The sequence below is a fragment of the Elephas maximus genome, chromosome 4 (genome assembly GCF_024166365.1).
Source record: "Elephas maximus indicus isolate mEleMax1 chromosome 4, mEleMax1 primary haplotype, whole genome shotgun sequence".
NCBI classification, from domain to species: domain Eukaryota; kingdom Metazoa; phylum Chordata; class Mammalia; order Proboscidea; family Elephantidae; genus Elephas; species Elephas maximus.
The window spans coordinates 52,832,363-52,849,376 of record NC_064822.1 but is presented as its reverse complement, the minus strand read 5'-3'; the positions used below and the strand labels follow the sequence as shown (position 1 = coordinate 52,849,376).

Below are 17,014 nucleotides of genomic sequence, written 5' to 3'. Positions count from 1 at the left end.
ACGATACTTTGCTATTATTTTTGCTTTTGGTAGTCAAATATCTTTTAGAATGATTAAAAAGAAGAAAATTTTCTTTTCTATTTACCTGTATTTTAAAAATTTCCAGAACTCTTCATTTCTTTGTATAGTTCCAAGTTTCTCTTTAGTATCATATTCATTGAAGAACTTTGTTTAACATTTCTGGTAGCACAGGTATGCTGGTGGTGAATTCTCTCACCTTTTGTGAAAGAGAGTATTTTGCCTTCATTTTTAAGAGATACTTGTGTTGGTTTTAGAATTCTGGCTTTTTTTTTTTTTTTTTTTTAGCGTTTTAAAGATGTTACTCCAATGTCTTTTGGATTGCAGTTTCTGATGAGAAGTTCTCTGTAATGTACCTTTTTTTCTCTGATTTCTTTCCAGATTTTCTCTTTGGTTTTTAGCAGTTTGAGTATCTGCTAGGCATGCATTTTTTTTTTTTTTTTTTTGGAGAAGATCATTTATACTGCATAGTGTTCTCTGAGCTTTCTAGATTTAATATCTTAGAATTCTTGAAAAATTCTCAACTATTTTCTCTTCAAATATTTCTTCTGCTTCATTCCCTCTTCTCTTTATGGAATTAAAGTTACACATACATTAGGCCATTTGTTATTATTGCTCCATAGCTCTCAGATACTCTGTTCTGTGTTCTTCTCTTTCTTAATTTTTCTCTTTGTATTTTAGTTCGAGTAATTTCTATTGACCCATCTTAAAGTTTACTGATACTTTCTTTGGCTCTGTCAAGTGTACTGATGATTCTGTTGAAGGCTGTCTTCATCTTTATTACTGTTTTTTATTTCTAACATTTCCATTTGAGTTTTTCTTATGTTTTCCACTTCTCTGCTGAAATTTCCCCACTTATTCATGAATGCTGTCCACTGTTTCCAGCAGAGCCTTTAGCATATTAATGATAGTTATTCTAAATTCCAAGGAGCCCTGGTGGTGCAGTGCTTAAAGTGCTCAGCTGCTGCTTGAAATGTCATAGTTTGAACCCTTCAGCTGCTCTGTGGGAGAAAGAAATGACAGTCTGCTTCTTTAAAGGTTATAGCCTTGGAAATCCTATGGGGCAGTCTTACTCTACTCTATAGGGTCACTATGAGTCAGAATCAACTTGATGGCTATGAGTTTTTTTATTTTAAATTCCAGTATGATAGTTCCAATATCTGGGTCTTCTCTGAGTCTGGTTCTATGTATTGCTTTGTTTCTGACAATGAGCTTCACCTCCCCCTTCCTGCCCCTTACTTTTTTCTGTGTCTCATAATTTCTGGTTGAATGCTGGGCATCATGTATAGACCAGTCAAGACTGAGGTAAACTGTATTTATGTCTGGAAATGGGAATACTTCCGATAGTGTGTGGGGGGAGGGGGGTTGAGTCAGCCTAGTCAGTTGTTGAATTGGTTTGGATTTTGCTGCTATGATTACTTTCACAGCACCAAAAAAAAAAAAAAACCAAACCTGTTGCCATCGAGTCGATTCTGACTCATAGCAACCCTATAGGACAAAGTAGAACTGCCCTCATATGGTTTCCAAGGAGCAGCTGGTGAATTCGAACTATCAAACTTTTGGTTAGCAGCCGAGCTCCTAACCACTGTGCCACCAAGGCTCCTTCAGAGCACCATTGGCCTAAAATTCCTCTACTGTCATCCTGTGCTTAGTGTGGAGGCTGGACTATCAGAGGGCTTTTCTCAGTGTTCTACTCCACCCTCATCTGTTGTCCTTTTCTATGTGCCTAAGCCACAGAGGGGGGTATCTCTCCATTTACCCCCACCTCCTGCTCTAGCAATAGACTGTTGTGCTTGTTACTTGATGCTTGCTTGTATGGCGGTGGTGTGACAAAAGGGAGTTCTCTGTTGTCCTAGTCTAGCCTCAGTCTTAGGCAAGTCCTATGTGCCTGGGTCTCAGGAGTGGAGCTTTCTCAGTTATCCTGCTTCTTTCCTCCATGGCAACCAACCTTTGTCTTGTATATTTTGCAATTCTTAAATAAGAAAAACTTTCCTGTTCCTCTTCCAGCAATATGAAAACTCCAGTGGTACTGAGATAGGATCCTGAACTAGGATCAAGTATTAGTGGGTTTATTTCTGGACTTGCTATTCTGTTCCATTGATCTATTTGTCTATCTTGATACCAATATCATGCTATTTTGATTACTGTAACTTTATAAGAAGCCTTGAAGTGTAAGTCTTCCAACTCTGTTAATCAGTTTCAAAGTTGAGTCTGCTCTTCTAGGTCTTTTATTGTTCCATAATGAATTTTAGAATCAGTTTATCAATTTCTAGAATTTTCTTTGGATTTTTATTAAATATACAGACCAACTTGGGAAGAGGTGACATTTTAATAATATTGAATATTCCCAATTACTATAAACATACTATTTCTTTTGACTTATCTAGGTCTTCTTTCATTTCTTTTAGAATTGTTTTACAGCTTTTAGTGTATAAGTCTTGCACATTTTTCATCAGCTGTATCCCTATGTATTTCATATTTTTGGTGATATTGTAGTACTATTATTTCAATTTCCAATTGTTGCTAGTATTTTGTATATTAATTTTTTGTATATTGTATTGTATATTTTGCATACTTGCTAAACTCACTTATTAGTTCTAATAGTGTTTTTGTAGATTCCATAGGATTTTCTATGGAGATGATCATGTCATAAATTATTTGAGTATCTTCGTGATTCCATTTTATCTCCTTTTTTTTGCTTATTAGCTACAAATCTTTGCTGTGTTATTTTAGGGGGCTCCCCAGGGTTTTACCTAATCACAGTTTGCCTTCAAGTGATGTTTTACTACTTCACATATAGTATGAGAACCTTACAACAGAATACTTCCATGTCTCTCCTCTCAATTTTTGTGGTACTGCTGTCATACATTTTACCTCAACATATTTTTGCTTTAAACAGTTGGTTATCTTTTATCAGCTGTGGGTTTAAAAATATGGGTTTTTTCCTGTATTATTCACCAGTTCTGGATGTTTTTGTAGCACGAAGGTTTTTCAGGCTACCTACTCTGTCATTCAGCCACAAAAGGACTACCAATGGTCTTTCCATTTTGAACAGTCCTTAAATAAAGATAACAAATCCATTAAGAGTTGATATTTGAATGCATAAGGAATATTAATATACTACATTCAATGCAACCAACCAAATCATGACCACTTACTTTTTTTACAAATCTAGAATTGTATAACTGCATTGGAGATAATATATTTGATTGTAGAAATAACCCTCATTTCCACAAGCATTAATCACATCTTTTGATATTTTAATTTCTCTATATATTCTTTCATAAAATTGTTCCCTAAATATTCCATGTAAGCAAGTTTTACCTTGTTTACAGTACTGTAAGCTCTTTGAAGGTGGTGAATATATTTCACCTGTTACTTTCACGTGTTATATATATTTCATGTGTCATATTTCACCTCTGAATTAATGTCCTTTGAATACATAGGTTGAAATGGATGAAGTAACAGAAATTGGAGTAAACTTAAGGTTCTATGATTTCAGAACTCTTAAGTAGCCAAAAACACATATACAACAAGTCCTAACAATCACTTACATGAAGTCACCAAAATAGTATATAGGGCCACACCTCTTTCTATTTTCCAGAACCGATGAATCAGACTTCTTTATCTATCAGATCAGCTTACTGAATCTAGTTATAAATAAGGAGTCCTAGCCTTGTCTTGTATCCAGAGTTCTAGTGGACAGGTTAGCATGCCTCTCCCATTCTTTAAAGAGATTCAGAATTCATTCCAATATTTTCTTTCACTTATTCCACCATTTAAGTGCCTATAACATGCTAAGTTATATGAGGATACAAAGAGGCTCCTGCTCTCAAGAAGCTCACTGTGCTGCTGATGTACCAAAAGAATAATCCACCGTCCTTCCTTATTTTCTAGCTGGAATGTCAGCCAAGCCGCCACATTTTCTTTGGCGCCCACTCTAAGTACTGATTGTACCAGCTTATTGCCCTCAATGCATCAATTATTTTCTTTTTCTCATAGGCTCGTTAACTGAGCTTCTTAACCAGGGGCAGATTAACCAGTAAGCGAGGTATGCACAGGCTTAATTGTGTTTACTTACTAATCTGTAAGATGTGGTGAAAAACCCATGTTAAATTGTGAACTGTAGATTAGCAAGTAAGTACAAGTAAGCCCTGCGTAACTTGCTTATTGGGTAATCCATCCCTTTTTAACCTATGTCTTGTGTGGTAGGTGAATCTCCTCCTTATAGTTCAAGTCCTTGAATACTGTAATGATATTTGGAGGCTTGGAGAAGTTGAGTGACTATAGGTTGAAGAGCAAATAAAAGGAAAAGAATGAAATACACTCTATATTCTTAGGCATCAAGAGGAAATCTGTTCCCCTTCCATCTCTTTACTGACACTGCCTTAGTTCAGGATTTCATCACCACTCCTTGGAACTATTACAAAAGCCTCCTACTTAGCTTCCTGCCTCCAGGCTCTCGTGACTACAGTCTGTTTATCACGCTCTTAAGAGCAACCTTTCCACCATGCAGCTTCAATAATGTACCTACTGCCCAGAAACCTTCAGTAGCTCTACACTGCCCAGAAGAGAATCAAGTTTTTCCAAATAGAAGACATTCAAATGACATTAACTATGTGTAATGAGTAACAGGGATGTAAATCCTAGAATATATACGAAAGAATTTTATACATTTATTCACTTACATATTGTTTGAGAAAATCAATTTGGCGAAAATGATTTAGCTCAAAACAAGTTACTTGAAATGATGATTTGCTTAAAAATGAATATCCCTAGTAATGCTTCTCCAGTTTTTTCTTTTTTAGACTTTAAGGGGTTTCCTGTTGCCTTTTTTGTCTGTATAGCTGATTTTCATCCCAGTATTCCTACTTTGTGCTGTTTATAACATCAAACATTTTGAAATAACCTAAATATTCAACAATCAGATGTATCTGAAACCCATCCACAGCTCCAGAAATAGGTTAAACAAATTATAAGGGATTATAAAATATATGTATACTATGTACTATTTTTTACGTGTGTGTGTGTGTGTGTATTCCATCTGGTGAGGTCCACATGTACAGTCACCATTTATGTTGGTGAAAAAGGTATTTGCAATTAAGTCGTTGGTCTTGCAAAATTCTATCATGCGATCTCCAGCATTGTTTCTATCACCAAGGCCGTATTTTTCAACTACTGATCCTTTTTCTTTGTTTCTAACTTTTGCATTCCAATTACCAGTAATTATCAATGCATCCTGACTGCAGAAGTTGGTAAAAATCTTCAGTTTCTTCATCTTCGGCCGTAGTGGTTGGTATGTAAATTTGAATAATAACTGGTCTTCCTTGTAGGCATATGGATATTATCCTATCACCGACAACATTCTACTTCAGGATAGATCCTGAAATGTTCAGGAAGCACCAGAGGTGCTGACTTGTCTATGCCAAGCAATTTGGAAGACATCTACCTGGCTGACTGACTGGAAGAGATCCATATTTATGCCTATTCCAAAGACAGATGATCCAATGGAATATGGAAATTATCGAACAATATCATTAATATCACACGCAAGTAAAATTTTGCTAAAGATCATTCAAAAGCAGCTGCAGCAGTATATCAACAGGGAACTGCTAGAAATTCAAGCTGAATTCAGAAGGGGTTGTGGAATGAGGGCTATCACTGCTGATGTCAGGTGGATCATGGCTGAAAGTAGAGAATGCTGGAAAGATGTTTACCTGCGTTTTATTGACTACGCAAAGGCATTCGACTGTGTGGATCATAAAAATTGTGGATAACATTGCGAAGAACGGGAATTCCAGGACACTTAATTGTGCTCATGAGGAACCTGTACATAGATCAAGAGGCAGTCGTTCAGACAGATCAAGGGGATACTGATTGGTTTAAAGTCAGGAAAGGTGTGCATCAGGGTTGTATCCTTTCACCATATCTATTCAATCTGTATGGTGAGCAAACAATCCAAGAAGCTGGACTATATGAAGAAGAAGGGGGCATCAGGATTGGAGGAAGACTCATTAACAACCTGTGTTATGCAGATGACACAACCTTGCTTGCTGAAAGTGAAGAAGACTTGAAGCACTTACTGATGAAGATCAGAGACCACAGCCTTCAGTATGGATCGCACCTCGACATAAAAGAAAACCAAAATCCTCACAACTGGACCAATAAGCAACATCATGCATGATATACGAAGAAAAGATTGAAGTTATCAAGGATTTTGTTTTATTTGGATCCACAGTCAACACTCATGGAAGCAGCAGTCACGAAATCAAACTATGATTGCATCGGGCAAATCTTCTGCAAAAGACCCTTTGAGGTATTAAAAAGCAAAGATGTCACCTTGAAGACTAAGGTGCACCTGACTCAAGCCAAGATGTTTTTAATCACCTCATATGCATGGGAAAGCTGGACAATGAATAAGGAAGAAGGAAGAAGAATAGATGCCTTTGAATTATGGTGTTGGTAAAGAATATTGATTATACCATGGACTGTCAAAAGAATGAACAAATCTGTCTTGGGAGAAGTACAGCCAGAATGCTCCTTTAGAAGAAGGATGGTGAGACTTCATCTCACGTACTTTGGACATGTTGTCAGGAGGGATCAGTCCCCGGAGAGTGACATCATGCTTCGTAAAGTAGAGGGTCAGCAAAAAAGAGCAAGACTGTCAAGGAGATGGATTGACATAGTGGCTGTAACTATGGGCTCAACCATAAAAACGATTGTGGGAATGGCACAGGACCAGTGTTTTGTTCTGTTGTACACAGGGTTGCTATGACTTTGAATGGACTCAACAGCACATAACAACGACATAGTATGTACAAATGTTATATGTAGTAACTTTATATAATTTTATTTTCTGAGCAATTTGCAAATTTATGAAGTCATGAAAACATTGCCAAACAAGGAATTAGCTATAATTAAAAATGAAGTGGAAAAAATTCTGAAATTACAGATATTTACTGTTATTTGTTTTGTAGCTTTATTTATTTTTCTTATTAAAAAACAATTCATATATAGTCCAAAGAACTAATACACCACAACTACCAGGGCCTCCACTAGCCTGAGTCCAGTACAACTAGATGGTATCTGGCTACCACCACTGGCTGCTCCGACAGGGATCACAACAGAGGGTCCCAGACAGAGCCGGAGAAAAATGCAGAACAAAATTCAAACTCACAAACAAAAGGCCAGACTTACTGGCCTGACAGAGACTGGAGAAACCCCAAGAGTATAGGCCCTAGACACCCTTTTAGCTCAGTAATTAAGTCACTCCTGAAGTTCACCTTTTAGCCAAAGATTAGACAGACCCATAGGGCAAAACGAGACTTAAGGGGCACACGAGCCCAGGGGCAAGGACTAGAAGGCAGGAGGGGACAGGAAAGCTGGTAATAGGGAACCCAAGGTTGAGAAGTGAGTGCTGACATGTTGTGGGGTTGTTAACCAATGTCATAAAACTACATATGTACTAACTGTTTAACGGGAAGCTAGTTTGTTCTATAAGCCTTCATCTAAATGAAGTACAATAAAAAAAGGAAAAAAATCAAATCGTGATAGAAAAACAAGAAAAGGCACACAATGCATACATACATACATACACAAACTCATAAAGATATACAAATGGCCCATAATTTCTCATCCATATGGCTCATAACATCACCCTACCCAATGAAAACTGCTTCTAGATATCCTTCTAGTAAAAATTGAGTAACATGAAGCATATTATTTGAAGGCAACTTCATGTATTCTTCCACTATTGAATATTTTGATTGATTTAAACAAATCCCCTATTTTGCACATTTAAGCTTTTATCATTTTTTTTTTCCTACAGTAGCAGCACAAAAGCAATAATAAGTAGATAAAATTGAATGGAAATTTTAAAAAAGATTTGAGACCAAAAAAAAAAAAAAAAACCCCAGAGTGCTGAAAAATGGTTTAAAAATGCTTAAAGACACATAACAGTTGTAAAACCACTCCCAAGTACACTAACACCTTATACAAGAAAACCAAATCAAAACTGGTAATCAGGGGTACTCCTCTTCAAACAAATCATTGTCTTCCCCAGCTGTTTTTGGCCAAATCACCTGCAGCCTTTCAGACTGCGGTGACCTTTAAGAAGTTAATGACCTGCTCAGGAAGACAGATTTCCCTCTGAAGGGGCCTTTTGAAAAAGAACCGGCTGGCAGCAGCTTCTCATGCCTGTTGCTGATTCCTTGTGCCTAAGTTGATTTTGACTCAGTGAACCCCTGCCCCGTAGTGTTTTCTGGAATATTTACAAGAGCAGATCACCAGGTCCTTCCCCTGCAGAGCTGCTGAGTGAGTTCGAATTGCCAGCCCTTCCGTTAGCAGCTGAGCGCTTGAGCACTTAACCGTTGTGACACCGGGGTCCTTACTGTTAAAAGATCTGAGACTTCATTATTCACTCAGTTAATGATAAGGAATGGGCTGACCACTATAATCTCTGACTAGGGCCATACTACCAAGTAGCAAATTTAACAATTTGAGTCCACTTCCCTTCCAAGATCATTTAAAAACACCTACAGCCTTCTGTTCTGTTCCATGATCTCTGTCTCTCTTTACACCAACATCACACTGTTGATTATTGTAGCTTTATAACAACTCTTGAAATCAGGTGTGTTATTCCTCCAACTCAGGTCTTCACTTTCAAAATTGTTTTTTACATTTCCATATGAATTTTAGAATCAGTTTGTCAGTTTGCACAATAAAGCCTGCTGAAATTTTGATTTGGCGAGAACTGGTATCTTAATGACCTACTACTTCTTTACTTAGGTCTTCTTTAATTTCTCTCAGCAATGGCTTTCAGTGTATAGGTTTTCAAATCTTTTGTCAGATTTATCCCTAAGTGTTTAATATTTTCCATGTTATTACAAATGATATTTTTAAAATTTCAATTTCCAACTGTTCATTGCTATTACATATTGTTGGCAATTCAAATCCACCAGCTGCCCCTTGGGAAACCTATGGGGCAGTTCTACTCTGTCCTATAGGGTCGCTATGTGTTGGTATCGACTCAACCACAATGAGTTGGTTGTTTGTTTGTTTTTGGTTACTATATAGAAATACAATTGATTCTTGTATGTGGATGCATCTTGCAACCAAACTCAAGCACATATGGACAACTGACGTTAAAGAAAGGTATAAGGGCAATTCTGTGGAGAAAGGATAATCTTTTTAACAAATGATGCTGGAACCATTGGATATCTATATGTAAAAACAAAACAAAGAAATGAACAACAGCAAAATTTTAATCTATATCTTGCATCATATAAAAACTTAACTCAAAATGGATCACAGATATAAATGTAAATCTAAAGGTAAAAAGCACCTAGAAGAAAGCATAAGAAAAAACCTTTGTGACCATGGATTAAGCAAAGATTTCTTAGATATTAACACCAAAAGCGTGACACATAAAAGAAAAAATTAATGAACTGGAATTCATCAAAATTAAAACTTCTTCTCTTCATAAGACACTGTTAAGAGAATGAAAAGTCAAGCCACAGGCTGAGAGAAAATATTTGCAAATCATATCTGATAAAGGACTTGTATCCAGAATATATAAAAACAAACAAACAAAAACTGCCTACCCTTTGGTTAGCAGCTGTAGCACTTAACCACTATGCCACCAGGGTTTCCAGAATATATAAAGAGCTCCTAAAATTCAGCAATAATAATAATAAAAAAAACTCAGTTTTTAAAAAGTGAACAGAAACTTCACCAAAGAAGACACATAGATGGCAAATAAACACATGAAAAGATGCTTAACACCATTAGCTATTAGAGAAATGTATACTTAAAACTACGAGATGCCACTACATGCCTATTAGAAAGGGTAAAAAAAAAAATTTTTGTTTATTGTGCTTTAAGTGGAAGTTTACAAATTGTCAGTCTCTCATACAAAGACTTATACACACCTTGCTATGTACTCCTAGCTGCTCTCCCCCTAATGAGACAGCATGTTCCTCCTGTCTACCCCGTATTCCCTGTGACCATTCAACCAGCTCCTGCCTCCCTCTGCCTTCTCATCTCTTCTCCAGACAGGAGCTGCCCACATAGTCTCATGTGTCTACTTGAGCCAAGTAGCTCACTCCTCATCAGTATCATTATCTATCTTATAGTCCAGTCCAATCCCTGTTTGAAGAGTTGGCTTTGGGAATGGTTCCAGTGTTGGGCTAACAGAGGGTCCGGGGACCATGACCTTTGGGGTCCCCCTAGTCTCAGACCATTAATTCTGGTCTTTTTATGAGAATTTGAGGTCTGCATCAGAAGGGGTAAAATTTAAAAGACTGATCAGACCAAGTGTTGACAAGGATATGGAGAACTGGAACTCTCATACACTGCTGGTAACCAACCACTGCCGTCGATCGCTGGTAGGAATGTAAAACAGTACAACCACTTTGGAAAAACAGTTAAACATACACATATCATATAATCCTGTCGCTCCACTCCTAGCCATTTTCTCTACCCAAGAGAAATGAAAGCATATGTCCAGCTTTATATATAATAGCCAAAAACTGGAAACAACCCAAGCATCCATCACCAAGTGAATGCATACACAAACTGTGGTATAACCATACAATGAAATACTATGCAGCAGTAAAAAAGAATGAACTATTGACACAAGCTACAACATGGATGAACTCTCAAAATAATTACCATGTTTCAAATTATTTCATCCGTACAAAATTGTAGAAAATTCAAACAAGTCAATAGTGACAGAAAGCAGATCAGTAGTTGCTTGAGGGACAAGGAAGGGTGGGAGGTAAGAGGCATAAGGAAACTTTTGGTCATGACGCATATGTTTACTTTCTTGATTATGGTGATGGATTCGTCAGAGTATACATTTACCTCTAAACTTATCAAACTGTACAATGTAAATGTGTGCAGTTTATTATCTGTCAATTATACTTCAATAAAGCTGTATAAAAGAGTCCTGATGGCACAGTGGTTAAATGCTAAGCCACTAATCAAAAGGTCTGTGGTTTGAAGCCACCAGCCATTCTGGGAGAAAGATGTGGCAGTCTGCTTCCATAAAGATTTTGGCCTTGGGAACCCTGTGGGATAGTTCTACTCTGTCCTCTAGGGTTGCTATGAGTTGGAATCGACTACACAGCAACTTTTTGTGTTCCTTTGTTTACCCCTGTTTTTTAAAAAAAAAAATCAGTAGCTACCATATGTCAGCAACACTTTTGCAAGGTCAAAGAGCAAAGCCACAGTTTGATGAGCTCTAGAGATCATCCCAGAAGTGTTCTTATATGCCCTTTGAAACAGATATCTGAGTTTTGCTGGGTTCTAACTAAAGTTGTATTTCACTTTCACATTGTGCAACAGAGTTGTCCCTGTCAGCTATCTCCTCAGAGGTCATGTGTGACACTGGCTCCTCAGCTGGGAGGAACCGACCATGTCACCAACAAAACTCGGCTTTTCAGATGTGGGGGGAAATTCCGTGAATGCAGTTCCAAGAAAATAAACCTTCACACCAAGCCAGCCAGCAGCAACTGTGGATGGCATGGCTGGCTCTGATCAAGTACTGGGTGGACCGCCTGACTGGATGTAAATTATTAGGGGTCCTGCCTTAAAAAACACACACACAGACCATGGGGTAACTAACTCTCCTCAGAGTCCGTGGATGCCCTTCAGTGGGTCCATGAACCCAAAATTATCTGTAAAAAATTTGTAAGTATGTGCATTCATGCATTTTTCTGGGGAGAGAATTCCCAGCTTTCATCAGACCTTGGAAGAGCTCCCTGACGGTAAAAAGATTAAGAAGAGCCAACATGCCAACATGGACAAAGCTAGATCCATTTATGTTTTTTCTCTCCTCTCTAGCTCCCGGGCAAAAAACGTACCAGTCACTCATTTGATTCTTCAGGCTGAGATTAAATCTATGCGACCTACGTTGTTCCCGAATGCACCAACCAATCACCAACTTCATTTCTTGCCCGTTTTCCTAGAAGCTCATACTCCAGGCTACCCCCACTCTTCCGACGCCCTCTCACGGTTTCCTGCTCTCTTAATTCAAGAATTTGGAGTTGTTTCCAATTCCTCCGAGCGTGCAACTTGCCCAACACGTGTTTTCTTCCTCGGGACTAGTCCCTACTCTGTCTTATCACTGTCCATCAACGTGGAATTACAAGCCTGGCGCAGCGGCCCCTTTCCCGGGTGACCAGGAAAGCGCGGGTGGGGGGGGGGGGAGGCGGGGAGATCTGGGCTCCTCCTGGGTCTCGGCACTGCGGGCTCCTCACAGCTCCCTCCACGTGTCCCTCACGTCCGGGCCGAGAGCCTGCCTCGGGTCCCACCGCAGGCTTCTCGCTGGCTGTGCGACTGTTCCGAAGGCGCGCTGGGGGCCCGGGTCGCACGCTTCTTCCCGGCGCCCAGCGCGCAGAGCGGGAGCCTCCCGCCCCCTTCTGTCTACCTCCCGGCTTGACACCTCTTTGCTCCAGGAATGGATTCCCGGTCAGGGCGGTGTAACCGTCCCAGCACCGAATAGGTGGGGCGCTGGGTGCAGTCCAGCCCCTCAGGCTCCACCACCTCCGGCGCACCGGTCCCCTCCCGCCGCCCCGCCTGGGGCTCACGCCCCTTCCTACCCTGTATCGCCTGGGGCTGGAGCAGCAGCAGCAGCAGCGCCGGGAGGGCGGTGACCCGGCAGCCTTGGAGCCGCCGCCGGGCCATAGACTGACACGCTCGGCCGTACGCTTGGCTGCCGCTGCCGCCTCCAGGCGCTCGGGACCCGCCGGGGCTCCCGCAGCACTCGTCGGCCGGGGCGGCGTGGGGCGCGCCCAGCGCGTGCAGATGCCGCAGTACCCTGGAGCAAAGTGTGAGCGCAGGTCCCAGGGACCGTCCACCCCACGAGTAACATTTCGCTTTCGCTTTTGCTTTTTAGTCCCTGGAGGGCTGAGGAGAGGTGAGAAACAGTGACAAATTCGTGACTCAGCATCCCCACCCCCTTCTCTGTCAAAAGCCCCAGCTGGCGACTTGACCCCCGCGCCGCCGCGCCCCCCCCCCACCCTCCCGGATAGGTAGCTGGCCTTGTGGATCCGGGACTCGGGACCAGATGCCTACTGGCTGTCACCTGAGGAGGCCCGAGGTTGTCTGTCCCCCCTCTTCTGTCCTCTCCTCTCCTTACCCCAGAGTTCATTCAGTCTGGTGTCCTCAGTGGAAAGTGAGTGGATAAAAGCCACCAGAAATCAAACTCTTTGAAGTAAACGCTTCGGGTCCGTGTTCACACCTGACTTCTGCTCAACTCGGTCACCTTCCCCTCAATTGTGTCTTCCAGTCGTTCCAACTTAAACTTTCTTAAGATACCCTTAGCTCCAGGCCTGTGGGTTCGGTGGGGGAGTAGCCCTTCGCTCCACCGTCGCCGGTCAAGAAGGCACCTTGCTGGGTGGGACGTCAGTGGATGACAGCAGGGGTGTGGCCCAGGTGCCGTTGGCCGGGGCAGCGGACCTTGCTCCGGGGTCATCTGGTCAGGTGCATCCAGGCCGGCAGCGGGAGCGCAGCCCAGGTCTGGCGGCTCACTCCTGCCCTTCACCGAGAACTTCTGCCTCCTCGGGCTCCGGCACTGCCAGTTTATCTTATTCCACAAGCATCTTTCTTACTGAAGGAAATGTCACAGTTTTGAAAGGGTGGGGGGGGGGGGAGAGAAGAAGAGAAGAATTAACTGTTATTATCTCTGTGCCGTGCTTTATTCGTTAGACAAGTGCTATTCTACTATCTTCCATTCTTGCCCGGTGGGTTTTTTTCTTTTTCGGGGTTGAGTGAAGCCTGACATTATTGAGAACCGGTTCTGTAGGGGTACAGAGAACTGGGACTGTAGTGGGACAGCTTGGGATGCAGACTTAGGAATTGCTAGGTCTAGGAGTTAAGAGTCCCTGGGAGGTGCAGATGATGAAGTGGTCAACCATTAGCTAAAAGGCTGAAGGTTAGTATGACCCAGAGGTCCCTCAGAAGAAAGGCTGGCTGGGCCATCTTTTTCTGAAAGACCACAGCCTTGAAAATCCTATGGAACACAGTTTTACTCTGACACACATGGAGTCTCCTTGAGTCAGGATTGAGTCTACTGGCAACAGCAAAGAGTGAAGTTAGGCAAGACCCCAGATGTCTGTCTGCCTCAGCCTGTCTTTTCAGATGAAGTCTCACACGGTTGTCATGCAAATTTTCTTCAAAAAGAATTCAGTGACCTATAAACACAAATTATTAGTATACATTACCCCCCCACCCCCCCGGCCAGGAAAAGTGGAGACTTTTCCTATACCTGCCCCTCTTTCCCTAAAAAGTTTAAAATTGACATAATAAATGTAAAACATGCTCAATAAAGGAATTCGGTGGATTGGAAATGACACATGGTCCCAATCTCCAAATATAGCCGATGTCAACCTTTTGCCTGTTTCAGACGTATAAAAACTTCTTCTATTATGGAAATTTCACATATCAAAAGTAGGAAGACTAAGATAAAGAACCTCCATGTACCCATTCCACAGCTTCTGTAATTATACTTGGTTTATACCTTTCATCTACACAGGGATAAATGCCTCACCCCTTCCACACTCACACAGGGCTAATTCCAGATCCCATTTTCTTTCTTTCCTAAATATATGTCTCTAAATGATAAGGTCAAATTAAAAAAGTAATAATTCCTTAATATAATCAAATATATTTAGGCTTTTAAAAAAGCATTGTGTCAGCACAACGTAACCAAGGCAAGGGAAGACATTGCTAGGTACATAAGAATAAAAGGCAATGGAGGTAAATACTATAACATACACAATCCTGCAACAACGGTAATAACAATAATTTATGAGTGGATACATAGGTAGTTATGTATGCTGAATAGGTGTGGGAGGGCGTATCCACCTGCATATAGAGGTTTGGGTGTGGATATTTCTATATACATATTTGTATGTGCTGCATGTATATTCGTGTATATACCAGAGCACACAGGGGGCACAGTCGTGAAAACAACCTAGACATAACCAAACACCTCAAAGGACTGAGTTACTGGGCCTGAAGCCTAAGGACCATAGTCTGGGAGGACATTTAGGTCAATTGGCATTAATAGTTCATAAAGAAAATGTTCTACATCCTACTTTTGTAAGTCGCATCTGAGGTCTTAAAAGCTTGTGAGCGGCCATCTAAGATACAACTATTGTTCCCTTTCCATCTGAAGCAAAGGACAGTGAAAAAAACCAAAGACTCAAGGAAACAATTAGTCCAAAGGGCATATGGACCACAGGAACCATAGCTTTCACCAGCCTGAGACCAGAGCAACTAGATGGTGCCTGGCTACCACTACTGACCTCTCTGACCAGGACTACAGTAGATGTCCCGGTTAGAGTGGGAAAAAAAAAAATAAGTAGAACAAAATTCAAACTCATAAAAAAGACTAGATTTACTAACTTGAGAGAGACTGGAGGAACCCCTGAGATTGTAGGCCTTAGATGCCCTTCTAACTTGGAACTGAGGCCATTCCTAGTTTCAGCCAAATAATAGGCCTATAAATAAACCATAACAGGTGTGAGGAAAGTGCTCCTTAGTACAATCTTCTACACAAGACCAAAAGGACAACATATGCCCAAAAGCAAAGATGAGAAGGCAGGAAAGGGCAGGAAAACCGAACAAATGGAAATGGGGAGCCCCGGGTGGTAATGGGGAAAGTGCTGACACATTATGGGGAGTGCAGTCTGTGTCCCAGAACAGTCTGTGTATAAACTGTTGAATGGGAAGCTGATTTGCTCTGTAAACCTTCACCTAAAGCACAATTAAAAAAAAAATGCACTGTGACCATTCTATGTATAAAATATCACATCTTTCTTTGTACTCTGATCTTTATAGTAGGAATTTCCCTATTATCACAAACTATAAGCATTTTTTTTACTTGACCTTTATTTTATTATTATTGTACTTTAGATGAAGGTTTACAGAACAAACTAGCTTCTCATTAAACAGTACACATATTGTTTTATGACATTGGTTAACAACCCCATGACATGTCAACACTCTCCCTTCTCGTCCTTTGGTTCCCTATTACCCAGCTTTCCTAACTCCTCCTACCTTCTAGTCCTTGCCCCTGGGCTGGTGTTCCCCTTTAGTCTCGTCTTGTTTTACGGGACTGTCTAATTTTAGGCTAAAGGGTAACTTTAGGAGTAACTTCATTATGAGCTAAAAGGGTGTCCACAGGCCATACTCTTGGGGTTTCTCCAGTCTGTCAGGCCAGTAAGTCCAGTCTTTTTTTGTGAGTTAGAATTTTGTTCTACATTTTCCCCCAGCTCTGTCCAGGACCCTCTGCTGTGATCCCTGTTGGAGCAGTCAGTGATGGTAGCCAGGCACGATCTAGCTGTACTGGACTCAGCCTGGTAGAGGCCGTGGTAGTTGTGGCCCATTAGTCCTTTGGACTAATTTTTCCTTTGTGTCTTTGGTTTTCTTCATTCTCCCTTGCTTCAGACAGGATGACATCAGTGGAGTATCTGAGATGGCCACTCACAAGCTTTTAAGACCCCAGTTGCTACTCAGCAAAGTAGAATGTAGAACATTTTCTTTACAAATGCCAATTGAGCCAGATGTTCCATAAGGCTATGGTCCCCACAGCCCGCGGTCTAGTAATTCGGTCCCTCAGGGAGTTTGGATGTGTCTATGCAACTTCGATGACCATGCCTTGTATAAGTTGTGCTGGCTTCCCCAGTACTGTGTACTGTCTTACCGTTCACCAAAGTTACCACTTATCCATTATCTTTTTAGTGATTTTACATCTCTATCCCTCTCAATTCTTGTAACCATTAAAGATTGTTTCTTTTTGTGTGTAAACCTTTTCATGAGTTTTTATTGTAGTGTTCTCATACAATATTTGCCCTTTTGTGATCGACTTATTTCACTCAGCATAATGCCCTCCAGATTCATCCATGTTGTGAGCTGCTTCGCAGATTCATCATTGTTCTTTATCGTTGCATAGTACTCCATTGTGTACGTACCATAGTTTGTTTATCAG

General features: G+C 40.8%; 1 protein-coding gene across 3 annotated transcripts in view; it reads right to left on the bottom strand.

The window, feature by feature from the left end:
- IL15RA (interleukin 15 receptor subunit alpha) overlaps positions 1–12,870 on the bottom strand; it is a 46,024-nt gene extending 33,154 nt beyond the window's left edge. For all 3 annotated transcript variants that reach the window (XM_049882044.1, XM_049882043.1, XM_049882045.1), the window contains exon 1: positions 12,621–12,870. In XM_049882044.1, coding sequence (XP_049738001.1) covers positions 12,621–12,705 — 85 coding nt within the window. In that variant the 5' untranslated portion in view covers positions 12,706–12,870. The remainder of the gene's footprint in view (positions 1–12,620) is intronic.
- Positions 12,871–17,014: the final 4,144 nt, after the last annotated feature.